Source organism: Gasterosteus aculeatus, chromosome 13 (genome assembly GCF_964276395.1).
Source record: "Gasterosteus aculeatus chromosome 13, fGasAcu3.hap1.1, whole genome shotgun sequence".
NCBI lineage: Eukaryota > Metazoa > Chordata > Actinopteri > Perciformes > Gasterosteidae > Gasterosteus > Gasterosteus aculeatus.
In genome coordinates, this window is record NC_135701.1 from 18,431,363 (window position 1) to 18,457,064 (window position 25,702).

Consider the following 25,702-nt stretch of genomic DNA (forward strand, 5'->3'; position numbering starts at 1 on the left):
CACAAGTCCTAGAAAGCGCTTTTAAAGTCAGGAGCTTTTATCTCCGGTTTCAAGGAGGAGCAGAAGAAACCTACTCTCCCCGCGGCAAACAGATGGCAGCCCTTCACCGTCTCGAAGATGTAAGGAGCCAGTTCGGACTGGCTGGGCAGGTGCGACTGGGCCAGAGACTGCTTCACTCGCTTAATCTCCACCAGACACAAGGCCCGCTCGTCCCCTGCAGCGCACACAGGCAGGCGTCACACGGCAGCTGATGTTCCAGCGCCGTCCACGTGGGAAAAAACATCTCCAAGTCTCACCAGAAATATTAGATGGCAGTTTTTTAATCTTTCTTTATGATGAGCCTCAATTATGCCAATTACTTTCAATGGCTTTTTGATTTATGAACAACACTCCCCGAATGAAATGAACTGAACGTCTAGACTCAGATCGTTGCTGCTCAGGAGAAAGTTCTCATCTCTTGTCGATAACAAAGCTGAACATCTCACCAACGATCATCAGCAGTTTCTCCTGCTCTTTGATGATGTGGATCTGAAAGACTGATCCCAGGCCAGGGATGTGAGTTAGAGAGTTCTTGATAACATTCAGGGCATACAGACCCTCTTCAGAGCCCACCATAACTATCTGCAGCACAGCAAGAAAACATCATTAACATGAGCAGAATTATTTCGGTGAACATGGTGCCATTTCAAACAGGAGCAGCATGTTGCAGACCTTGGCAGAGAGCCTCGAGCATCTGCTCTGTGCTCCGTGTCCCTTCATAAATTAACATCATTCTAAATAACTGCTACTGTGGATTAAATATGAATACGATAAAATGCCTTTAAAGAAAGTAGTTTTATTATTTAGGCAACAAGACGAAGAATATGTTTACCGGATGTTTTCACTAAGCTCCAATAATTGTGATTTAATATAATGTCATGCATGCCGGTACCTGATCGGTGAGGGGGAGGGTGCAGTTTATGTCCAGCCTATCGTCTCCCTCCAGCTTCAGGAGAGAGTTCCCCAGCAGCTTCTGCAAAAAGCACAGAGAGGTGAGGGGTCAGCGGGGTCACGACCTCAACGTGACCCTGGGGGGGGTGACAGCATAGGAGCAGAACGGTGGGGGCAGCACGGTGTGCAGGGTTAAGGGAGGTCAGAGGTCACAAGTCGGTCTCTAGTTTTAAGTCCAGTCGCAAAGTGGGTGAAGTTAGTGCATTGCACACTTTCAACATTGCTCCCCATTAGATAAAGCTGTTACATAAAATACAAATATAGTAAAAAATGAAGGGTTTAATATGACTATATTTGCAATTTTTTCGCGCTTCGTCTGGCATTTTTGTTGCTTCATCTTGGATGTGTGCTTACTATCTAGTCGCAAGGTTTTATAGAGGTAATCCACTCTACACAGTGTAACATTTCTATTCAGCATCTTAAAAGTTGGCAAAAAGTTTAAGAAAATGTTGGTTTCAGGTCATTCGGATAAATGCCAAACACACTGCTAACTCCTACAACCCATTAAAAGTCCAGTTGACATTGCCCAGTTTGTCTCAGATGAGTCAGTCGTGTGTCTTGAGTCTCCATAGAGGGTGCAGAGGGAGCAGCGGGGGGGTTAAAAACACAGACGAGTGCAGCAGCAGGTGGAAACCCGCTCTCTGATCCCTGGTCCTGCGGGAAGGACGCCTGAAGGGATCAAACATCAGCCCAGAGATGATCAAACATCTGGCTGAGAAGTTGCACTGTGGTTATTAAACAGAACACCAAAGACTCGTTTCAGCGGCGTTGAAACTATTGCATGGACGCAGAGTCGCCACCGGACGTGACAGTGAAGCAGAGACGGGTGAGAGTGAGGAGTGAGTCGCAGCAGGTGAGGTGAGAGCAGGGAAGGGGGGGGGGGGGGGGTGACGGATACATGCTCTGCTGCGTGCCTCGCGAAGGATCTGCAGGTGAGTGTGTGTCAAGTCGGTCGCATATCTGGATCTGTGTAACTTTTTACCTGGACCAGAGGAGTCAGAACCATTTGTCTTTTGGACACAGCAGCCTATGTTTGCAATGAAACCCAATGGAACGGGCAGAATAGAGGGAAATCAACAAAAAGGCGCCCGTATGCCGGACATACAACGCGGCACGGTGAAAAAAAAAAGAAGTAACACACAGCAGTGAGAAGGACAAAGAGACAGAGGAGGGAAAGAGAAGAGGAGAGAAGAAGGAGACAATTAACGACAGGTATAAGGGACCCGGGTGGGTTGTTAGTTTAAAACTCCAAACCTAAAGCCCAGGTCTCTGACTTCATTCTCCACCGGCTCTCTCAAACAGGGAGACTACGGCCGGATGGTGTCAACGGTGGCGGTTCATGAAACGCACGGACAGACGTTAAGGACAACAGAGACACTCACTGCGTCGGCCTCGGCCTTCTCCCGCGAGGCTCGCGCCCCGGCCACCACGGACTCCATCACGGCCACCCAGCGCTGTTTGTCGGGGAAACTGGGAGCCATGAAGTAAATCAGCTGTCCGGGCCAGCAGGGGGTGTGACAGCGGGACTCCAGCTTCAGGACGTAGGGAACATCTGACGGACAGGAATCACAGGTGAGGCTCATGATTATGGACGACGTCGTGAATGAGCCATCGGGGGGGGGGGGGGGGGGTCAAAATCCTGACAAACAATATAAAACTTTTGAAACTAAATTGCTGAAGAGAATTCTGAAAGACGACGGGGAGGGAATAGTGTGGAGACTCTTTAACACTTTGTGGATTGTACCTGACTTGGCGGTGTTGGGCAGTTCCGATGCTCCCACCGCCCCGTGAACAACCACCTCTCCGTCTGACAAACACATGTCAAACTCCTCCAGTGGCTTCACTGAATCTGAGTAATACGCACAACGACAACAAAACAAACATTAGATAACTGATGCCCTCTGTTGGGTTTCTGAAACGCTGCTGTCACACAGGCAAAAGAAGGAAACCTTCTCTGGGCTCAGTCTCGTAGATGGATACTTTGGTCCCATCCAGGACCATGTACCTCCTCTCCCAGCCCTGGCCTCGCTTCCCACTCCTGCAGACACACCAAGCAACTGCGTCACCACGAGATGATGTTTGGAAACCAAAACAAATGCCTTTGTTTAAACTGGGTTTAGTAGCAGATGGGTGGGCTTCGCCAGACAGAACCTTGCTAAAAAGCCTGGGTGCCAATGAGGGAGCACGAAAGGGAAACTACTGTGTATGAGGGTGCTCCCCTGGGCTCAAATATAAAATAGCAGGGAGAGGAAAGCTGGAACAACGACATGGTGGCGTCCATTGCTGACCTGGGCTGCTTCATCCAGCCCTCCAGGTGCATGTGACCGCTGGCCTCCTTGACCTGCTGGCCCGGGGAGCTGCCTTTGTCCCGACACGGGCCCTCCGACAGATGCAGCGAGCAGTCGCTGGACATGCCACACGTGGCCGAGAGGCAGGGCGAGCATTTCGGGTGGCACAGCGCGTGACATTCTGAGGAGGAAGACAAACGTTGTCACACTGAGAAACAGCCAAGAAATGGACCACGAAAATGTGGCGTTCAGCAGCCGTCATGCAAAGGTGTGCAAACGCATTCACGAAACTTTCCAGGGGTGTATTTGAAATCAAAATCAAGGTGGTGTTCATTTGTAAAGATTATCTGGCTGAACAAACCGTATTCACAACTAGTGTTTGTCACAGAGCTTATTTCCTGCAATAATCCCAAATCCTTTCTGTCAGGGGAACCGGTGCAGTAGTAACTTTGGGGTTGGTCTGCAGAAGTACATAAACCCTGCAGCACTCCCAGAAATAAAAGACTCATATTCTTGTCTCAGACACAAAAGTCCTGTGCTTTTTAAAAGGTTAAGAACAATGGGAGTGGACATCAGCCGCCACAGTTTCACACATCAAACCAACCTCCTCCTTTTCTGTGTCATAATCTCCATTCATACAATAGAAAACACGTAATACATAATACATACACAAGAACAAATGACAGGCAGGCTGAAGTTTCAAAGGGTTTTTTTCTTTCTTTTTTTTTTACACAAAATGGGTAACTCACCGAGACAAGTGGCAGCCTGGCGACCAAAGTGCACGGTATCCAGGCACACGGTGCACTTGGCGGCCCTCATGTTGAGTCCCACTGTGAAGCGGTGAGGGGTGTTGTTGTGGTGCACCGGCCTCTCTCTCTCCCTGTCTCTGTCTCTCTGACTGTCCTTCAAACGACGGCTAAACTCTGGACACAGCGAGGGGACACAGTGAGGGCCGGCGGCTCCAGCGCGCCTCGCTTCCCGCGTGTGCATCACTTGAAAACCTCAGTGCGCCATGCCGTACCCGCCGGGAAATCAGGCTTCAACTTAAGACGGCTTCCAACAAAACTTTAAGCTGTTTGGCAAAAACGCATAAGCAAGTAAACTCTGGAGACAAAGATGGTTGAAAAGGACTATTGATTTGACAATCCCTGGTGCCTGTACCCCCCTCACTGTTAAAGGCATTATCCAGCCAGTACCACATTTGTGTCCTGTGCTGTGTTTGCACATTTCTCAATTTACTGCGAGTGTTGATGTTAGCAACATGTTTCATACAATCAAGAGAATAATGAGAATTGCTCTTTTTTTCCCTACACAAAATTAGAATCACGTTATAAACCAGACCAGGCGATCATCCGGGCTTAACTTGCGGTACATTTTGTTGCAACCCATTTTATCAGAACAAATAGGTTGACTGAATAATACCTTTACCACAGTGTGGGTTCAAGCAGCGCGATCGCAGAGTTTATAACATGGTGCATCTCTGTTAGTGTATGAAGTGAAGTTCAGGTGGGATTGCAGTGAGTTAAGGAGCAGAGCAGAGTTCTGCCAATCAGATTGGGCTTTGATAAAATGCTTCGGATTTCTAAAGCTGTGCACTCTCGCAGCTTCACCGGACCAGCCTGCTCCGATCTCACATTTCTAGAAAAGTGCACAGCTTTTAAAATCCGGCCTTTCGAGGATGTGGATGAGGCAAAAGGAGAAGAGAGATAAGAGACCAAACTGAGGAAACCATAAGTTTGGACAACTTACTTTCAAAAGTGACCCTCCTTCTCTCTGAAAGGTGTTTGAAAGAAAAAGGATAGTAAGCGTTTTCATAAATGATCCTTGGCGAGTGACATTGTACGTGTGTGTCTATGTGTGTGCAGGTGAGGGCCAGCGTTGAGTCACTGAGGAGCCGTAAAACCAGCATGTATGTGTTTGTTTTTAGACAAACGGCGTCTCTCATGTAGGCGCCGACCCCGCACTCACCCTCGGGCGTCGCAGCCGCCTTCCTGCGCTCTGAGTTGGAGGGTGCCAGTGCGGTCGGACCCTGCTGGTGCTCGGGAGACTTCACCATGGCAGACATAATCATCTGCTGCCGCGCCGAGGCCGGGTTTGCCGAGTTACTGTGGTCCTTATACGGGAGCGCTGGGGATGGAATAATATTGTAGTGTGCAGCATCCCGACATTCGTTTGATCGGAGTGTGCAAACCTTCGCAGCCTCACCTTCTTCTCTCAGAGACCGCAGCTCCGCCCTCATTTTCTGCAGGGCCTCCTCCAGGTCGGAGCAGCGGGAACGCTCTTTGTCCAGAGCGATTTTCATGTCGCTGTACTGCAGCGGCACCGGCTGGATGGAGGGCACGGGGGAAACCGGGCCTGGACCCTGACCCGGACCCTGACCCTGGGCCTGAGCGGCCATGGCGGCCAAAAGGTCCTCTCGACGGCGCCCAAACAGACCCTGAGACCAAGGAAGCACAGCTGTGTTTGAAACCATACTTTGAACCTTACTTTTCCCCTGGTTTTCATTACGATTTCATTTCTATTTAGTGATAATTTGGTGAACTCGTCTTGAAAGAGGTTTCTTGAAGTTATGAATGAATTGATAAAAACATGGATGTCGTGCATCAAAGTAATACTCACTTGTCATATTATTTCATAATCCATCACCTAATTTTTGGTATCTCTGATATTCCAAAATGAAATCAGTCTACTTAATTGTCTAAACATCCTTATGGTTAATTTGATCATTTCAAAATGATCAAAAATGATCAAATCCAATTCCTAAATTGTTTAAGGGGTTTCAAAAACATGCGTAAGATTATTATCATAACCAATCCAATCAGACACGTCATTTCCTCTGACCTTCTTCTTCTTGGAGCCCCCATGCGCCTGGGCCTGCAGGAAGTCTATGAGCTTGGTCTGCTGGGTGATGGTCCCCTCCATTTTCACCTTCTCATGGGAGTACACAGCCTGCAGGTGGACCTAAATCAACATCACTACTGCCATGAATTTCTCCCCAAGCACTTCACACAGAGGGTGATGGGGAACAGGGAGGAGGATGCATTTGTTTTATGTGTCTTCATCAGACACAAGGCTGCAAATGACCGAAGGTCCAGCAGATCTTCATCGATTCATAGAGTGTGTGAGTATGTGTGTGTGTGTGTGTGTGCGTTTAGCAGCACCTGAATGTTCTCCAGCTGGTATTCCAGGTCGGTCCTTTCAGTCTTCAGCAGGTCAGTCTGGTCCAGAGCGTCCTGCAGCCCTTGAGTCAGACGGAAGATGTGGGTCTTCTGGGCATCCATCTGCTGCTGCAGCTTTTCTTGCTGTGGACGTAAAACAGCTGTTGGATCACAAGTCGCAAAGCTGCAACTTTGCTGCTGGCGCTTCTTACAATCGATTGCTTCCGGTCATAGTGCAAGTCGAAGAATAGTCGACTTAATGTTTGCGTTCTGGCAACAGACACAGAGCGTACCTCCTCCAGCAGCCTCTGTTTCAGATCCCTTTCACTCTCCAGCTTTTGCTGCCATGTGAGTGCGTTCATCTCCAGCATGGCTTGCTTCTTCTCCAGGTCATTCAACTGAGGAGAGAAAGCAGCGAGAGTTCAACCAGAGAAGCGCATGAATTTAAATCTCATTTAGTTTGGCTTACAGTATCGGCGAGGCTGTCAGCTTTGAGCGTCTGGTCTTTGAGGGCCTGCTGCAGGGACATGATCTCCGCTTTGTGCTCCTTCACGGCCTTCTCTAAAGCTTGGCGAGACTCGGCGTTGCGTTGCTCCGAGCGCAGCCTGGAAGCGCACAGCAAACCATTTCTCCACAGTGTGTTAATATTGTTCTGTGCACTTAGTTCTCATCGCACACCAACTCAGGAAATAATTTCATATATTTCCCAGAATACATTTTGACAAACCCTAGAGAAAATGCCCAAACCAGTTGCATTCAGTGTGTGTGTAGGCGGAGGGAGCAGATCCAACACTGATAGCAGCAGCAACATTCCGAGGAAAAAAATGCAAAAGCTTTTTTTTTTTTGTAACATGACTTTTGGTTAAATTGTTTCATGGACTATTGAAACTAATGTGGGTGGAAAAATGTAAACCTTCTGAATATCTCAAATGCAGCTGAACCACAAAATGTCTCAGCTCCACACTAAATGGACATAGAATTGCAAAGCAAACAGAATCCAATCAAGTCGATGAATTTTGCCTGACTAGTGAAGGACGTTTGCATGGATGCTATTGCGACCTGTTCTGTTTCTCTGTGTCCAGCAGCCTCTGGATGTCCCTGGTCCTCCTCTCAGCCTGGTTCTTCTCGTCCTCCAGTGTCGTCCTCCAGGCCTCCCACTGCCTCTCCTTCTCCAGCAGCTCGTCGTTCAGGGTCTCCAGCTCCAGGACCTGCTCCTCCAGCATGGTGCACGTCGTCTTCAGTGTCCCCAGGTTCTGGAACAAAGACGGATTGACACACATTCAGGTAGCAGCCGTGTTTAGTCTTTTCTCCAGGATCATCCCGTCCTGGAGTAATGAAAGGGAGACCAGGGGCCAGCGAGGCCAGTTTTAACATGGGGTATGAAAAATAACAAGACACAAATGTCCGCTCCCGGGTCTCCCCCCCCCACCCCCCCCAACATCTGCTGGTCACAGAAAGGTCAACGGGGTCAAAAGGCCGCATTCACAGTAATTCAGACACAGCCACAACAACGCACCGTGCATAAAATAAATCACGGCTTATGTTCAACAACTTACTTACCATGTAAACAACATGTGTGTACCTTCAGTTTTAATTAACTCCTCAAGTTTAATTAGAAAAGCAACGTTGGTCCTTCTGTGGAGAGATATTCTTTGGCCTCAGATAGTTTTGTTATACACAAAGTGTTGTGTTTCATGTCTCCCAACGCAACTACTTTAGACAAAGCGTCGGGAGACAAATATAGCCCCCGCTGGTGCTGCAGCAACGCCGCGGCGCTCTCAAGTCCAACGCTTCCACAGCTGACACGACCCTGGAGTGATGGGGATGACACACGCCTCCCACTCACCACCCCGTCGCTCGTCTATGACTTCCAAAGCTGGTTACACAACCGCGCGCTGGACACCCACACACAGATCCTCCCACAGGAGCAGCACGCGCATCGCACAGCCTCCTCGCTGCATCCACAACGCTGAATTATTCCCAGGGTTTCAACGGCCTGATTTGCACTTAACGCTGTCAGGGCCGGGAGAGACGTCCACAGGTCACCTGTCAAAAAGGTAGTGTGGAGGTTTCACATAATGTGAGTAAGTGAAAACCGGGTGTCTGACTGGCGGCGAGTGGGAAGTGGGAAGTGGGAAAGGGGAAGGAACCTGAGCTGAAAAAGAAAGCGCACCACAGCGTCAGACATAATAACAATGTGTGGTTGTCTCCAGTGGCAGCCGATATTTTGTGGCAATTTCATGCAGAAATATGAAAACGACTTGACTATAGAACCTATAAACGGGGTTAAAAAAATCAGCTGTTTGATTCTCGCGTTGTAGTGAGTGAAAGGCGGAAAGACCCGGTTCCATTTTGAGCCACGTTAGTGTGCAAAATCCTCCAATACACCAGCGTCCACCGACCCAATCAACAGATCAATACGACGCACCAATGCAGGATAACGGACATTCCAGCAGCAGCCGCGTTACCTGTTTCTGGTTGTTCAGGTGCATTTCCCGGTCGGCCACCTCTCGGCGCAGCCGGTCCACATCCTGGCCGAGATGCAGCCGGTCCTCCCTGTCGTCGGAGGCCTCGTCCAGCTGCTTGGACAGGTAGAAGTTCTGGCGGTTCAGCTCGGCGTTCTCCTGAGTCAGCGTGGTCAGCTGCTCCTCCAGGTCAGTGATGACCTGTGGGAAGTGAACAGGACTCTCAGACTCACAGTTTAAAGAGAGGGGAACGTGCAGAGCTCCACCAAGGAACAAATGAACTACTAATTAATCGTCAGGATTGTCAAAATACAGATTTTTTTTTGCGATGATAAAGATAATATAATGCCATTTCCATCTTTAACAAGTGTGATTGTTTTAACACAGAAAAGGCTACATTCCTCTGACACGTACCTGAGTAGTTCTCACTTGCATACACAGTATGCTTATATACTTATAATACATATATCTATAGATAAAAAAAAATATATATATATATATATATAGGCATTGCATTGTGCATGTTGTTACTCATCTAAAGTACAAGTTTCCAGTGCTGCGTTCATCACATAATGCAGCAATCTCGTTTAGTGAAATCAAGCGGTAATCACTCCGGCATCGTTTCCAGGCCGCACGTTTGACTCAATCACCATCAGTCTCGTTTCTTAATCAGCCGTGAACACCGCGTGGGGAAAAGAAGGTTAAAGGCTGGTGCGCCTGCCTGTGAGAGCTCCTTATTCTCAGCTCTCATGGGAACATGTTTACCACGCACAATCTCCAGGTGGCGTGTGTGTGTGTGTGGGGGGATGCAGGCTTTTAAGCCCATAAATTATCTGTCTGTTCTGTACTGACTCAGTGCTTCTGCTCCCCCGAGGCCGGGGACCGACAGCAGCAACTAAATACTCAAGGCGGAGCGAAGCTGGGCTCAGAGCTGCAGTGGATACAGCGGTGATCCGGCGAGCCTCCATGTACCATTTAGCATCTATAGACACACTCGCTGAACCCACTCTGAATCACATCCGGAGCATCGCATCCTCAGCACTGCTGGATACCGACTACTGTTTGTGAATGCTGGGGGTGCAGAGCAAATACAAAGACCTGCTCAAAAGGCCGTTAATCAGTCTGGGAATTTCCTTTACTGAAATGACGCTTAACGGCAAGAAATACAGGAGAACATCTGCTCTGTCTAAGAAACAGAGAAGGAGAAGGAATCCTCCTGAAGTCGCTTTTCTCACAATTTTTATATTTAACAACTTCAGAGTGTGAAAAATCACTGCTACCGAGATATGTGTGAGGGATGTGGATATAAGAACCATAAAGACACATTACATTAGCAGTTAATTCAAATATCTAGAGTGCCACAATGACTATCGTCTTATTGCTAACTGTAATAAACCCGATGGTAAGCTGCGCGGAGAGAGAATGGCGACTTATAAAAGTCTCTCTCTGATGTCATCGTCATTACACAGTGAAAACAAACTTCCATCCAAAGAGAGTTAGAATCCACCAGGTTTTTAGACTCATCGCTTAAGAATGTCTAATAAGAAACCAGTACAATACGAGAAGATGCTTATTGAGGGAGAGGACAACTTTAGTTGCATGGATGGACATTTATAAGATGGAGGAGATAGCACCATTTGCAAACCACAAATCTGAATTATTTGTGTCGCGCTGGGAGAACTGTGTCGACGACGTATGTCTCATAGGCCAGACCGATTACATGGGCATGAAAAAAAAAACACTTTCTAATTTTAACCTTTTTTTTTTTTTTAGTTTGTGTCATTAATCTCAAAATAGGGCACTTGAATTATGTAAGCACGCCAAAGTATTCAGCAGACAGACTGAACGCATAAACCCACATGGCAAGTCTCAGCAGGGCAAAAAATAGAGCGTCACTTCCAGCTCTGCCAGGTGCACATTCTGATGTTCGTATCTTTAGGGTTGGGCGGTGGAGTAAAGGGAGACCGCGGTGGTCTTTATTCAGGGTGAATTAGTTTGTGGGCGCTCAATTCAATGACATCATCATTCTCTCAAGATTAGCGGGGCGCCAGGGACGCACAATGACATCGCCTCATATTCTCCAATAATAACCTTTCAACACAAAAAAAAGACCTTGAGAGTATTTCACGCTTTAACGAAAGTCCCATTCTGTCAAATAAACAAATGGCTCTTGGATGGCTTCATTCACAAAGAAAGAAAGTATTTCTACAGTTAACGACGTTTCTCGCTATGTGAGGCATCATTAGTGGAGAGCTTCACATGATCCCTCATCAGAGGAAGCTCTGCAGATGCTCTGTGGTTTTGTAATAGAAGCGAAATACATATCGCTGCAGACATCTAAAAGAAAATCAAACAATTACAAGATTTAAAACTCTTTGGCTTCTGTGGCCCGTGACTGTGGACTGAGTCGCTGCGTCTCCTGGTAAAGTGTATCACTGGACACCAGGACGCACAAAGAAAACACAGTGATGTTCACGAGTCCAACAGTCGGTGTAACAGGATAAGAGCCGTTATGGTCTCGTTGATGTTCCTTTGGGGCGTGTTTCGGTAATGCGAGCTCACTCGGTTGGTAATGTGAACAAATGTCACCATGGAAACACACTATTTTGTTGAGAATAAATCTCCCGCCACCAACAGAAATTCCTAGAAATGCCTGAAAACAGCGCGGGGCCACGGCCATATCTTCCACCAACCGAGAGCAGCACTTTGCTCCCAAGAAGATGAATGTGATGAAGCAGATCACATGTTTAAGAGACGGAGAGTCACCTTTCGATGAATGTAAGTAGAAGAGAAACGCCTTTTGAATGAAGCAAAATTCACACAAGAATGACAGAAACGCACATGGATGGAAATATCCTGGATATTTGAAAGGTACGTCAGCTTGTGTTCAATGCCTGAAAACTAAGTAAGTATTTTTGGAAAGAGGAAGACGAGAAAGAGGAGAGCAGTTTACCGCACAGCTGTCTCTCAGGACGTCGAACTTGCGTTGTATCTCGTCTCTGTGGGCCTAGCGGGTAACAAGAGAGGCAGAGGGACAGATTTCAGACTTCACCGCTATCAGAAGAGACGCAACGTCGTGAACCCTTCCGATTCGTCTCTCTTACTCGGAGGACGGTGATCTCCTCCTCGGCCTCAGCGGTGGTGTCCTCCAGCTCCGTCTTGGCCTGCTGCAGCTGGCTCTCCAGAGCGTGGCGAGCCGCCTGCAGGTTGCTGATCTGGGATTGACGCTCCTGCAGTGACAGGGTCATATCTGTCACCTGCCGCTTGATCTCCAGCTTCTGTTCCTCGTGTTCCAGCCCGATCTGCAGAGGGAGACAGAACAGACAGAAAGAAGGTGAGTGGATCGTTCCCCTCGCCTCCGGCTCCATTAGTTGTGCTCACATTAATGGGTTACATTTGAACAACTCCTCACCTCGCGAAGCTTCGTTTCCTGCTCCTGCAGACGGCTCTTGTTGCTTTGCTCCTGCTGACTCATTTTCTCTAAGTGCTCTTCCAGTTTGGCGTTCTGGGCTTCCAACTTCCCAGCCTGAGACTCCAGGTAGAACTTCTGCTGTCGAAGCTCCGAGATCATCTCCTCCTGAGCTTTCCTGCCAAGACCACACATACTTGTGTGCAAAAAGTTCAATAGGGGGCAATGCAACCTGGTATTGTGTCAATATGTGAACACCAAGGACAAAATACATCTCTAGGTACGGTTTGGTGCAGCAATGAAGGGAATGTTCTACTTGGGAGAATCATCAAAACTCAAAATCAGTGTTCTTCATGGAAAGAGAATCCATAGAAAAGCTTCTGTTTGGCTTGTCGAGTTTATTGTGCAGTATTACTGTGTATCAGTACTTACATGTTTTTCTGTGTGTAGATACTGCTGTTGGCTGCCAATTTGTTGGCCTCCGAGAGCTCGGCAATTCTCTGCTCCAGGCTGTTCATCTTAGAGTCCATAGCATTTATGGTCTGAACAGAAGTTATATCTTTACATCACCGGCTTTAATTGGTTTCAGATTTTAAAAATAGCCCTGAGATGGTGTCGCTGCCGAGCTGGTCAGCTCTTACCGCCTTCTGTTCGCAGATGATGCTGCACTTGTCCCGCACCTCCTCCTCATATCTGCTCTGACTGGACTCCAGCATCTCCTTATCCGCCATGTCCGCCTTCATCTGGGCCTCCAACACCTGCTCAATGCCACGGCGGCCCACAGAACCATAACCGGGGGAAATCACTTAACAGGGCGGACAACGGCTCAGCCAGCGGAAGCAGGGCCTCCAACCACAGAGCACTTCCTCTGAGCTCACTGCGTCTCTGGATACCGTCTGCAGATGCGCAGACGTATCCATGTTCATTGCAAATGTTACCTTAATCTTCTCCTCGTAGAGCTTCTCCTTCTGCCTCAGATGCGACTCCAGCCGCTGGCCCGTCCCCTGCGTCTCTCGCAGATTGTCCTCCAGCGCCTGCACACACACACACACACACACACACATATACACACACACGCGCGCGCTCGTCATGAACAAACAACCGTCCACAGCTCCCCTGGCAAAGTTGTGCGTTGGTTTGCAATGGGATTACGTAATGTGATCACGACCTGTGGACTGAAAGTAAATATAATTTGTATGATTATATGTAGTATAGGATTAATTACACACTATGTTGCACCCATCATATGCAACAAAACTAAGAGAAGAGTGAGAGAAGATGTTGGTGTGACACAGTCAGTAAACGCCCACACCAGTCAGGTAAATTAACTGAAAGCACTTGTGTGGGTGTGCAGGGACAATATTATATAAAACTACATTTTATTTGTATTATCATGTATTAGTAAATAGAAGTTATACAACGGTTTACATCCAGATCCTCCGTAAAGATAGTAAATGTTTTTCTAAATATTATGTAAAATAGCACTTCCTCTGCAATGAAGTGAGCTATGTTTATCTCACACCTCCTCTGATTATTTTAGCTCTGCTCAAGTGGTGAAAGGTGGGTTACCAGAATCTTCTCGGCCATCTGCTGAATCTGCAGGGCTTTGCTCTGGATCTCCTCCTTCAGCTTATTCTCCCGACGATCAACAATCTCCAGCCTTTTCACCTGGTTCTCAAGAGTCTTCCTGCCGTCCTGCACGAAACAGGCACACGTAACACACTCAAGTGCAAACTGATTCATGGAATAGTTGTTTTAGCCTTTAAAAATTTGACCTCAGGTTGAAATCCCAAGTTCCGTGGTTTGAAACTGCCCTTTTTTTTTGCCTGTGGACCTCAATAAACATCTCGCAGAAAAGCTTAGAAAACTTAAGATTACCACTTTAAGGAACAATTGATTACTTAGCAGCCGGGTCCATTTGGCTTGTTAGTGACGCACTTCTCTCATGAACATCTCATTATTCCAAGTTGCTCACAATGGTTCCGAAGAGTCCATTAGCATTCGTGTGAGATGAGGTGAGAGGTCTTCAGAGCTGTTTAAATTTGACCATGTGAGTATTTTCTTTCCTCTGACTGTTCCCTCCAAATTAACCTATGCTAATTACCAAATTTGAAAGTCTAGTGCTCAATGGAAAGTGCTGTTGAATAAGAACTCATAACAACTAAAATGACCATCTTTTCGTAGCATTTTTTGTAACACTGCAATACTTAAGATGCGAGCTGAGACCCTTTTGCTTCGCGTCCATCTACATAAAATAATCCACCCATTATTCCGTTCACAACAATGGGACTTATTGACCTCGACCTTCCACAACCAAATGCTAATCAGTTCACAATTTAGTCTTAATGGACACAGTTTATGAAAAAAACAAGCTTAGAGACCATCTGGTTTAGTTTTTACTCAAAGTGTGAAAGCCAGATAGCTTCACAAAAATCACATGAACACCTGGATTTGCTTTTCAAACCCGGATCACGTGTGTCAAAATGCAGAGTATCTGACGTGTTGTCATGCTCTCACAGCACAAGTGCTCCTCAGAATGTGCAAAAACAACATGTTAAGAGAACATGCGGGTTTCTTTGTGCTTAGCAGAAGACAGATTTATTTCTGCAACACTCTAAACAACAAAGTCTGTGATGTGGCAAAGACAAGTCTGACACGAAAACCAGAACAACAACAAGAAACATGCAGGGGACGAGAACCAACACGCACACTGTATGTCAGAGTGTGTGTGTGCACTATGTTCGTGAGGACAGAGGTGTGTGTGTGTGTGTGTGTACCTCAGTCTCACGGAGGCGTCTACGCAGGCTGTCACTGGAGTCTTCTTTGTGCTGTAGCCGCTCCATGTCTCGCTCCACGCGATCTTTGGCCACTCTCATGCTCTGAAGGAGGTCAGTGGCCTCAGCGGTGGCCTTCAATGACTGGATGTTAAAGGAAAAGCATCATACAAATACTCAAACGTGTTTATATTGACCTCGTCTAATTGAAAAACTGTCTGGCAATTGGTAGTAATTATGTTATTTTAGGGAAAAAAAGCTGTGCTTATTGTTTCTTAGTTTGCATTGAGTCAGAAGTAGATACATTCATAATATGGCTCAATCAGCCTTCACAGCAACAACAACATTGCGTAATCTTTGCAGGAAGGATGGCGCTTTTAAATATTCATTTCTAGGGCAAGACAATTGACGATTTCTGATAATGAAGCAGTAAAACCGTAGAGCAAATTGGAGCGTGTACCGTAGTTTAGAGAGCGACAGGGAGGGAAAGAATGAGGTCACGCAGGGTAAAAAAGACGTTAACACGCTCTAAAAGGGGTGAAATGCTGTTACATCTCTTGCATTTGGGAGCAGAGGCTCAAATCAATTATTCATTAATCATCCGGGCGCAGCTATTCTACCTTCGCAAGCTTCTCTTGAAGATCCTGGATCTTGGTCTGCTGTTCAACACTGGTCTGAAAAAGAAAAATGTCATTGTGGTATGTTGAGTGATTAAGATATTCATGCTCACTGTCCTCGTTTAGATGTATTTCACCATCCTCAGCAATGACATGATGTATTTACACTTAAATAAACTCCATTTTCTACCTTCTCCATCTTGGTGATCATCTCCTCTGTATCGGCTTTGCCTTGCTCTTTGACCTGTGAAGATGAAAGACTGAGACGTTGAGGTCTCTCCTCAACGTAGACGTTTCACAACGTCGCATTGTATCACATTGTTGCACCTTTACAACCTCTTTAGCATGCAAATGTCAGCATAATGAACCAGCGTGGACCTTCTGCATCCTGTGCTGGTAGTCCGCAGACTTCCTCTTCAATTCCTCGCTGTTCTGCCGAGAGTCCTTCAGCTCAGACTCGTAGAGGTCGCTACGGCGACGGGCAGCGGACAGGTCCTCCTCCAGCTGTCGTATGGACACTCGCATTTCCTCCACTTGGGCATGATACTCCTGTTCAAGAGGAAAATAGATGGAAAAGCCCGAAATGAAAGGAGCGAAGACAAAGATGCAAAGAGAGGACGGAGGGGGAAGGATGGAAGAAGAGTGAGGACGAGAGGACAGGAGACTTCTACACACAAAAGGACAAAAGGAGCAGTAGCATTAAGAAAATACATTTCTGATGGAATTCCACTCAGTAGAGCAGAAGGTAACTGGGATGGAACACAATCTTTTCAAATTCTGGTTGCTTTTTTTTTAATAGCTTACATGAAACCTTTTTTTTAACAGCCAATTAAAAGTTGTGAGTGAAAAATAACTCAAAGTTGTTTGGCCTAAAAGAAAATGTTCTTCTGCCTCTGCATCATTTATGAGAACAAACTCATTCATACAAGATTTGTGCAGAAGCACTTAAAAGTCGACAGGATGAGGAGGTTTGTAACTAAAAAGCTTGTATAAGAAATGTTAGATGTCATACATTTTCAATATTTTCCTTCAGAGAGTACAAGGACACTTCCAAAATTGCATCAAATATAGCCACACTAATATAAGGGGGCAATGAACAGAGAAAGAGAAAAAAATCAGCCAGAATCACTTAGTGCACACGTCTGTCTAAGAGTATTTAGTCACAGCCTAACAGATCCAATTTCACCCTCCTCATCAGCCAGAAGCACACGTAATAAAAAACAGCATCCATGTGCATCCGGGGGGACTGACACGGATTTGGACAAGAGCACAACATCCGACATGGACAAAAATAGTTTAGCCGAAGACATGGAAGTAGACAAATAACCGTGAATGAGCGCCTGAGGGGCTCGTTAGCCCGTTTGGGCCTTCCGTGTGAATTGGAACTGCCTCGTGTGGGTCAGTCAGTAAAAAGCACCGATCGTTTTGGCTCCACAGAAGAAGGTTGAACCATGAAGTTGCTGGATCTCCTGCATGCTAACTTTAGTTTTCAAATGTCAGTAATTCTTTGGCAAAACATTAAAGAAAGGTGAATTCAGCTTATTAATTAAGTTAACGGACTGCAGACGTGTGGAGCACTGAATCACGCTATTCTTTATTCCAACAAAACATCTGTCCTAAAAGCACTTATCACTAGAAATGTGGAACAAGTACAACTCTCAGTGGTTGTTATTAGGCAAAGATTTTCCTTTGATTAATGCATTATTCAAGACAGAAACAGCGCAGTTTTCTTCATAGTTGCATATGTTTGCAAGTCATGTTGGCTTTAGCACGCGTTGCTTTTCTTAAATATGAATCCATCGTCTCTGCTGTTTGTTGATCCAGCACCGCAAGGTTTCTGCATGGAAATGAGAAGCTCTGCAGTCTTATGGGAAAGCGTAGGAGACAGATGCTTTTCACGATGAAATGCTGGATTTAGCTGACATAAATAAATACCCAGCTAAGAGGCACCTACGGGAGCACAAAGCCAGATGATGTGCATGAGCGGCAAACTATGCTCATGAATTTGAAGAAAGACTTTAGTATTTCTCATTTAATTTATCTATTGATGGAGGGCTTTGCTTTTTTTTTGATTGTGGCCAGTCATGCACATTATGAAGTGCTTTACACTCTGAGGTGTTTTAGGAATATCACTCTGACACCACTAGTGTCTGAAGACAGCTCACTAGCAAACACATCTGGACCTTTATGTAGAGCTCCGCTGGGCAGGAGACAAAGACTGACAGGAGCTTCGGTAGCAAAGAACGTCAAAAATGTCAAGCTAGCAGTCCAAAAACTGCTTGATCTGTGTCAGGGTGAAAGCGTCCTGAGGGACATCCACGGCCTTATGGATGAAATGAGAATAAAAGAGGATGGTTTAACATTTTCTGTAACTTAAAAAAAATACAATGCGTCAATCATGCTAACTTCATGCAGCAGGTGTGTGGAGGTGACAAACTAGACAAGACTCCACGTTCTATTAAGCTCTCTTTTTTCATTTTTCACACACCTATTTTTGTCGGTACAACTTTGAAGCATTTGTCCCAAAGTGATCCCCAATTTGTACGATTAATTTCATGACGACAGCAAAGATATGGAGTCACAAAGGTGACAATATAGCATTTCAACCATAAGGATACAAACGCAGAAGAACAAGAAACCGATTTACAACTTGTGCTATAACACTGACGTTTGCGTTTTTATTTCTCCTGTGCGTATGTGAATATGCGTATGTGAATACGCACAGGATATATGGAAAAAGCTACAAAACCTGTTTCAATATTCAAAAGGACCAATTCAGGTCTGAGGATTGCATGCAGCACCTTTTTTTTAATAAAGTATTGTATTATTGAAATGCATAACTTCAAAATCAAAAGTTTTATGATGATCAAAAGCAATGGTTTTTAAGATCAGACAGTGCTGGTAAATTACCTTTTCGACGTTGAAGAATAAAGTGTATGCATGAATGCACGAACGCAGAATTCCAAGTCATCCTCATCAAAATAGCTTATTAATATAAGACTTCCATGGATAAATAATATTGAGTTGGTCTATTGTGTTTCTCAAACAATATGAGCTAAGGCCTCGGCACCTCGTCACGACAGCCTGCCCACTGCATCAGTGCTCTCAACACTCGTAGGTATATGGCTCCCATCACCATAGCAACCATTGCACAATTTGCCCAGTGCTTGGTAACCGGCACTCGTGTAGGCTGGAAAAAAACAGGTTGCTTTTCTATTACCTTTTCTAACAAAAAAAATGAAAAGAAAAATGATGGACGATGCCCGGAAAATGAATCTTCGTGCTCTCTATTTGTGTCCTATAATGTCAATCTTGTAACAGCTTAATTCTCACAGTTGGCAACACTCGGTCATATGGTGCTGCCACAACCTCAAGGAAATATATACGTGAAAGCTCAAAAACTAACAAATGCCACACACTCATCAGATTTCAGTAATTAAGGCTTCTCCATTAATAGAATTCCTGATTTCAGAAGGATTGACACTAAGATACACTTTATACAGAGAAACTACAGCTTGTTTAATTCACTACTGCACTGTTCCTTCTTGCAAATAACTGAATGAACAACAGATTGAACTTGAATTGAGGTTTAAGCATCAATGAATTGCAAAGTTAATCCTCTGCCTTCAAACTTTTTTTCCCGCTTTATGCTTTACACAATACATTATTGCAAATATATAATTGAGAAGTAAAAAAGTACTGGGTTCAAACCACTGAAGAGAGATGATTTGATTTGTTTTAGGAATAATACAGTAAATAAAACTCAAATCCAATCTGAAGTGGCTGTGATGCAGATCCCACATCAGTAGGATTTAATAAATGCATTTCAACCCAATGATGTAATAACACGTGGTCCTACCTGCTCTTTGATCTCCTGGAGCTTGTTGCTCTGCTCCCGGATGTCATGGAGGAGCTGAAGAGCTTTATCGTCGTCCTGTGAGACCTCCATTCGAGCCTGTTCCAGACTGTGCTTCAGACTCTGGAACCAAGTCAAGTCAGGCAGTCAGTGGGTCAGTAGAGGATCACAATGTCGTAGTATCACCACATTATTCTGTTTATCTATGTCTATCTTTTTGACAAGCATCTCCTTTATATTGTTTAAGTTTTAAGTTTAGTATAAATTCAATTGTAAATCAGTTGTCGTGCAAAGGATTTTCTGTTTTTACATGAAATCTCCCAGCACTTCTGTCCTTGTATGCACTCAGATATGTAAACACACACACACACACACAGCTTTGGCACGAGCACAGCAGTCCATGTGCGTCCCCTGCAGTGGCTACAGGGCTACTCACAGTGCATTCTGTGATGTAGGTTGCCAGGTCCTGTTCCAGGATGGTCCTCTGGGTCTCCGAGGCCTTCAACTCTATATCCTTCTGCTGCAGCACTGACTCAAGGTCAGACATCTTCCCCTGGAAATATGAAATCTCCGGCTCGACCTGGAAAGAAGAACGAGGCATGGACCAGCTTTCCAGACGGTTCAGTGTCCTTTAATGAATCCCGAGCTCAAGGATGTCAGCAGATATAACCTTTTTTTTTTCTGTGTCCCTCAACAATATTAGTAGCAATGCACTTGTTATATTTGTGTGTGAGCAAGATCCCAAGATCGGACTTGGTTATTATTGGTGGGACTCATTGGTAGGGATTGATGGTACAATTAGATGATCCATTACGGCATTACTGGGCCTAAGGATCATTGGAAACCAGGAAAACAGCCGGGCTGGCAGCGCAAACACACAGTCACAGCCCTGAGTGTATGGTATGACACACAGACACACACACACACACACACACACACAACAACACAACTCCACAGCATGGGGCTGGAGCCAGTGATAAATTATAACATTGTACTAGAATTAAACCTATAGATCTATTACCATATTCAGAAGGTATTGCTGTAAAAAAGTTAGCATTTGGTTTATAAATCATAATATGTGATGGAAGTTGTAAGTAAGAAATCACTAATGTAGTAAATATTAAATATAATACATTTATTAGTATGTTTTTCAGTGATTGTACTAATTTCATACCATGTGTTAAAAAGTTGTACTGTGCTTAATCGTGGACTAAAATATGTTTTTTGTGACGTGGACCACTAGAATAATTAAACACACACACACTCACTGTAGCTCAGCTATAGTGAAGAGGCAAACTAACTCTTACCATGTGAAGAGTAATACCTGTGACATGTGTCCAGCTGTGAGTCCTTCGGTTCTGATTCCTGAATGAGACTTTTCCAAAGGGGACAGACTTATCTGCGGAGTCGATGGATGAGTTGTCACTGATCTGTAGGCGAGGAGAGCGTGGAGAGAGAGGATGGGAGACAATCTTCATGTAAAACCTCTTATCAAAGCTGAAGGGCTGACTCAATGCTCTTATGTAAAACACTTACCTATCATAATAATCACACTGTAGATTAGAGTTTTTCAGTCATTTGGACAAAATAACCTTCCATAATTTGTGTTCCGACACTCGTCAGACAAGTGATCGGATGCACAGAATCTAAATGTGTATCTTTTAAACTGGTATTACAGTCCATAAGACGTTAGCCCCAAACAGTGAAATTGATTCTGATACCAAGAAAATCAATTAACACTCTGCGCTCAAGCGCTGAAGACCCGTGTAGCGCAACGTGATCCCACAGATAACAAGCAGATACAGTATGTTGTTCCCAGCAGATCCACACTGCGCTGACCAAATATGGACTCGTATTCCGGCTCTACAGAGTCTAAAAATAACCTGCTTGTTTTCACACAACAGCCTCTTTTACCACCGCTGGATATTTTTGGCAGCTCCTGTGATCAAGAGGTAGGCAGAAGAATGAGCGACGGAGGGAGCGTGTCTATAAAAAGCAGAGGCTCGCCACCCACTCCTCCCCACAGAAACACACGCAGCTCCGCTAACATCAGGATTCTAGTGGATTGCTCAGTGGTTTTATTCTTGCATGATTGCAAATGTTCATATATATTGGCTTCTGTTTCTAGGGGAGGGATTCGTTCTACTGGGTAAACTATATGTCTCTAGAAGCATCACATTTTTGGCCAAATTTGAGGGGCGAGTCTTTCGATAACAGCGCAGGCCCCACAGAACGGGCCTAATCTGCATCAGAAACCCTGCTGCCTGGTGCTTCGCCACGAGCGATGATACATGAGCCAAGAGTGAGGCGAGGTCGACTTCCTCGGGCGACTTGCCGCTCTTCAGCCCGCAGCCGCATCACATGGGTGCCGTGACATGTCCCGTTCTCATCCGCGGCTCTGGAGCCGGGCGGCAAGGTTGTCGGGGTACGCGCGTCACCTGGGGAGCGGATCTCCATCACGGACCGAACGTCCGCCGAGAGTGAAGTGAACGGCCCCCAGAAGAAGATCGAAGCTGACACAGCTTAGCATCGACATGAGCCCAGGCACAAACAACACACTACAATGGTTTAGTGCTGTACAGCCAGCCAGCCAGTGGTACGGTGGGTTACAGGGTGCCATCCAGGCAGATGGGACTCGGATCTGCCTGTCTTCCTCTCAGACTCAAGTGCTTGCTGACTGCCCCATAATGAGCTGAGCTAACTGACTGTGCAGCTGGCCAGTTACTGATAACTATACTTTTAAAAGCTCATTACGACTACGGGAAACGGCAGCCGGCCTCTCCGCGTTAAACATTTCCATGTTTATGTCATTGAAATGCAACATATGGACGTTTTGTTCCAGGGAGCGATATAATTACAGTACCTGCAATCAGAAATGTGGCACCATTTGGTGAGCTCATCAACAGCATCACAGTAACATTCAGAGGAACGTTGGCTTCAGCGTTGGAGCCTGTTTATGTTGGTTGAATAACGTGTGCTGATCGGTGAGTCAGAGGAGTTGGGGAGGAGGAGAGTGGAGAGGTTGCATCCCGGTCATGGTGTTGCTCTACACGCGGTCTGCAGGCTGACCAGTAGCCAGTCCTGCTGTGTGGTCCATCAGCACTCGAGTGGCAACTTCCACCATCTACCCTGGTTTAATCGTTCTTCTCCAGAGATATGGGGTGCCCGTTGTCATGAAAACAATAAATTAGTAATACCTCAGTCATGCAAACAATGTTTTCCAGCTACTTGGTTTCCCGTTTCCCTGAGGGGAGTTTAATTTCAGCAAACCTGTGACTGTGACCCTCATCCAAGGAATCTGTGCTCAATATTAAGGGAGCTGTTGGTTTTTGGAGATGCATGAGACCTGATGAAACCATTAAGACAATGAAAATGTTATTACCAGTAACACTTTGCTGCACTTCCCCGGTTTCCAGTAGAACGTGTTGCAATAGAAGGAGTGTCAACACATCCAACTAATGCCACAATTAGCTTTCAATCACTAATCATCTGCTGATGGTTTATGATGGCTGAATAGGTACTAACAGGGTGGCTTAATTATGGCACTAAAGACACTCTCGGTTACAGACCTTTACCTGAATGCTGTGGCACTGATGCATCAACCATTCTTAGTCGAGTTGACAGAATATCACGATCTACAAAAGTGAGCTAAGCACCCAGTCAATCATTATATCACAAACCCAAATGACACAGAGGATCAGCGTGGGCTTCTACAGGAGGCTTTGGGGGAAATGACACTTGAGGATATGGAGCCGCAGAGCTCTCTCTCTCTCTGTCATCACAACTCACATTAGCATCGGCAGGTCTGTTCTGCAGAGAGCACTTTTCTTTTTGATTATGCACAGGTGTCTCTCATTTCCTCGCTTCCATCTATCGCCAATTTGATCCGCCTCAACAAACAGCTAAACAGAGATTAAAATAAACATCGACAGATGTGACTACGCACTCCTCTCGTCTCTTCATTAATATTCTGTCCCGTCCGTCTTGCAATTTGGGATCCAACTGAAGAGGCACCAGAACGAAGCAGCAAGCTTCCTTCGCCTCTTCTCCCCGCTTGGCAAAGAAAAAAACCCGCTGTTACCATAGAGATACTTTCCTCCAACCACAGTCTTCATCTTGTCATACTTTTTCCCACATACTGACAGATACAGACACAGATTTCAAACCTCAACCTCTACTGCACCTTTGGAAAGTCCCTGGATGACAGACGGAGGAAACTTTGCCTCAAAACTTCCTCGTCCGTGGTTTATATATAGTGAGGAGTTTGAACTCCACGCCGGGGAGTGATAGTCATCTGTTTGAGGCGATGAGAGAGAGAGAGAGAGAGAGAGAGAGCACGACAGCATTTTCGGTGTCGTGACCAGGAACGAGGCTCATTCCTGACAGACCAGATGCAGCTGCTGCATAAGCTCACTGCTCCCGATGCCGTGTCGTCGCTCCACGCGTTCTCAGCTGTGGTGTCAGTCAATCAGTCAGTCAGTCAGTCAGTCAACATAGACGCTGACACAGGAGGAAATAACCAATGCCCCGTAGCAGTTCAGAGCGACACCGGACTTCCTTATCCTCAATAGCAGCAGCAGGACCAGAAGTAAAGCAGAATAACACTCACTCAGATGCTGTTACAGCTGACAGCTTCTCTACAAAGCTCTTCAGACGCGGCGCCTCCTCGTCCAGTAAGCCCGTTCACGTGGGGTCTCCCTCGGAAGCCACCAGCCGGAATGAGAGCTTTGCTGGTTCATCAAATTCGGGGATGTCATCCTCACTCGGGAGAGAGGGGAGCCGAGGGGAGAGAGAGACGCACTGTGGCCGGGCAGAAAGCTGTGAGGTAGTCGCAGGGGAGACCGGAGATTACCGCTGGCAGAGGGATGGAGCGGAGGAGAGAGGAAGGGAGTGGAGGACCAAAGAGAAATAGCATTGTAGAGTAATGCAGCAGACCGGTGATCACGGAGGAGGAAGCTCCCTCTCTCTCTCTCTCCCTCTCTCTCTCTCTCTCTCTCTCTCTCTCTCTCTCTCTCTCTCTCTCTCTCTCTCACCCTTACCACCCCCAAACGCTTTCTTCCTCTCGCTGTACTGCAGCAGCCGTCACTAATCACACTAATGCACGCCGCTTGACCCACCGCGTTCACAGTCCGCTCCCAATAGTTTAGCAAAGTACCGCACGTTCATGTCAGTTACTAACAACGACGAACAAAGTTGTGCAGCTAAATTACCTCTAATGAGCAGAATTAAAGGCAATAATAACTGGCAGGGAAAAGATGTGTTGGAGTAATAGTCTGCTTTCATCTGCATGTAAACAACAACAACTAAAGACGGATGCAGACAATTGCTTGATCAAAGAAGCCAGTGTAAACGTATTTTGTGCAATAGTTCATAAATAGCAACGTATACTCACCTGTGCTCAAGAAGTCAATTGTTGCAATTCCAGCAAAAGGCGCACAATTCCGTAATTGTGGTGCCGATTATGAGAACAATTTTCTGAAATATAGGCTGGAAATATGAACCTTTGAGTCCTACTTTTCACTTATATTTTTAGAAAAGTGTTCTTTCTGCTTTAGATGAAGCTCAGCAAGACTGAACAGGAGCTTTATAATAATCATTAATTTCTCTATTTCCTCTCTGTTTTTTTGTTTTCCTCACAATAACAACAACTAGACAGTGCATAGCTTATAAACTACAGGCACTGGAACACCAACGTAACACAGTACTGTTACAGAATATACAGGGTGTCACAAAACACATTGAAGTTTTACTGTACCAAACAGTAATACGGCCCATGTCACACCCTAACAAGGTCCCCAGTTGTCTGACACATTCGATCAGACTCACCTCAATTTTCTAGTTTGAATGCTAATGTCAGCCAAGTGACATGTCACAGTGTTACTGACTTGCAAACTGCACACACACACTCACAGAGACAGATAACACAACAGATGGCAGAAAGTAACCTGGCATGCAGCCGTACATCAGCGCAGAAGGTGAGAGCACAGCGCTGTGCAATCACAGAGAGTTACAGTAATCAGTGAGAATAATGCTCACTTATACCGCTTACCGGTTGTTAATTAGACTTTTATGACTGTAGATCTGTCGAAAGTGAGGGAAGACCTCGGCTGGGTTGTGTTTAACTGAAAGAGAGTGATCTTGCATC

At 45.8% G+C, this 25,702-nt stretch overlaps 1 protein-coding gene across 13 annotated transcripts in view; it reads right to left on the reverse strand.

The window, feature by feature from the left end:
- citb (citron rho-interacting serine/threonine kinase b) overlaps positions 1–24,379 on the reverse strand; it is a 28,163-nt gene extending 3,784 nt beyond the window's left edge. Inside the window, exons 1-33 of one of the 13 annotated variants that reach the window (XM_078087280.1) lie at positions 24,167–24,379; positions 20,882–20,987; positions 19,994–20,137; positions 19,561–19,680; positions 16,080–16,250; positions 15,892–15,945; positions 15,705–15,758; positions 15,088–15,228; positions 13,880–14,005; positions 13,249–13,344; positions 12,952–13,068; positions 12,743–12,852; positions 12,314–12,488; positions 12,006–12,203; positions 11,855–11,908; positions 8,905–9,102; positions 7,496–7,689; positions 6,906–7,041; positions 6,730–6,834; positions 6,440–6,580; positions 6,120–6,227; positions 5,484–5,715; positions 5,247–5,405; positions 5,028–5,051; positions 4,028–4,201; positions 3,279–3,459; positions 2,940–3,028; positions 2,735–2,839; positions 2,373–2,542; positions 1,973–2,017; positions 932–1,012; positions 486–621; positions 75–214 (exon numbers count right to left, since the gene is read on the reverse strand). In XM_078087280.1, the coding sequence (XP_077943406.1) occupies positions 75–214; positions 486–621; positions 932–1,012; positions 1,973–2,017; positions 2,373–2,542; positions 2,735–2,839; positions 2,940–3,028; positions 3,279–3,459; positions 4,028–4,201; positions 5,028–5,051; positions 5,247–5,405; positions 5,484–5,715; positions 6,120–6,227; positions 6,440–6,580; positions 6,730–6,834; positions 6,906–7,041; positions 7,496–7,689; positions 8,905–9,102; positions 11,855–11,908; positions 12,006–12,203; positions 12,314–12,488; positions 12,743–12,852; positions 12,952–13,068; positions 13,249–13,344; positions 13,880–14,005; positions 15,088–15,228; positions 15,705–15,758; positions 15,892–15,945; positions 16,080–16,250; positions 19,561–19,680; positions 19,994–20,137; positions 20,882–20,890 (3,987 nt within the window). In that variant the 5' untranslated portion in view covers positions 20,891–20,987; positions 24,167–24,379. Of the gene's footprint in view, positions 1–74; positions 215–485; positions 622–931; positions 1,013–1,972; positions 2,018–2,372; positions 2,543–2,734; positions 2,840–2,939; positions 3,029–3,278; positions 3,460–4,027; positions 4,202–5,027; positions 5,052–5,246; positions 5,406–5,483; positions 5,716–6,119; positions 6,240–6,439; positions 6,581–6,729; positions 6,835–6,905; positions 7,042–7,495; positions 7,690–8,904; positions 9,103–11,854; positions 11,909–12,005; positions 12,204–12,313; positions 12,507–12,742; positions 12,853–12,951; positions 13,069–13,248; positions 13,345–13,879; positions 14,006–15,087; positions 15,229–15,704; positions 15,759–15,891; positions 15,946–16,079; positions 16,251–19,560; positions 19,681–19,993; positions 20,138–20,864; positions 20,988–23,740; positions 23,863–24,166 lie in introns of those variants that run through there. The other 12 variants (XM_078087278.1, XM_078087277.1, XM_078087274.1 and 9 more) reach the window with 12 other exon arrangements.
- Positions 24,380–25,702: the final 1,323 nt, after the last annotated feature.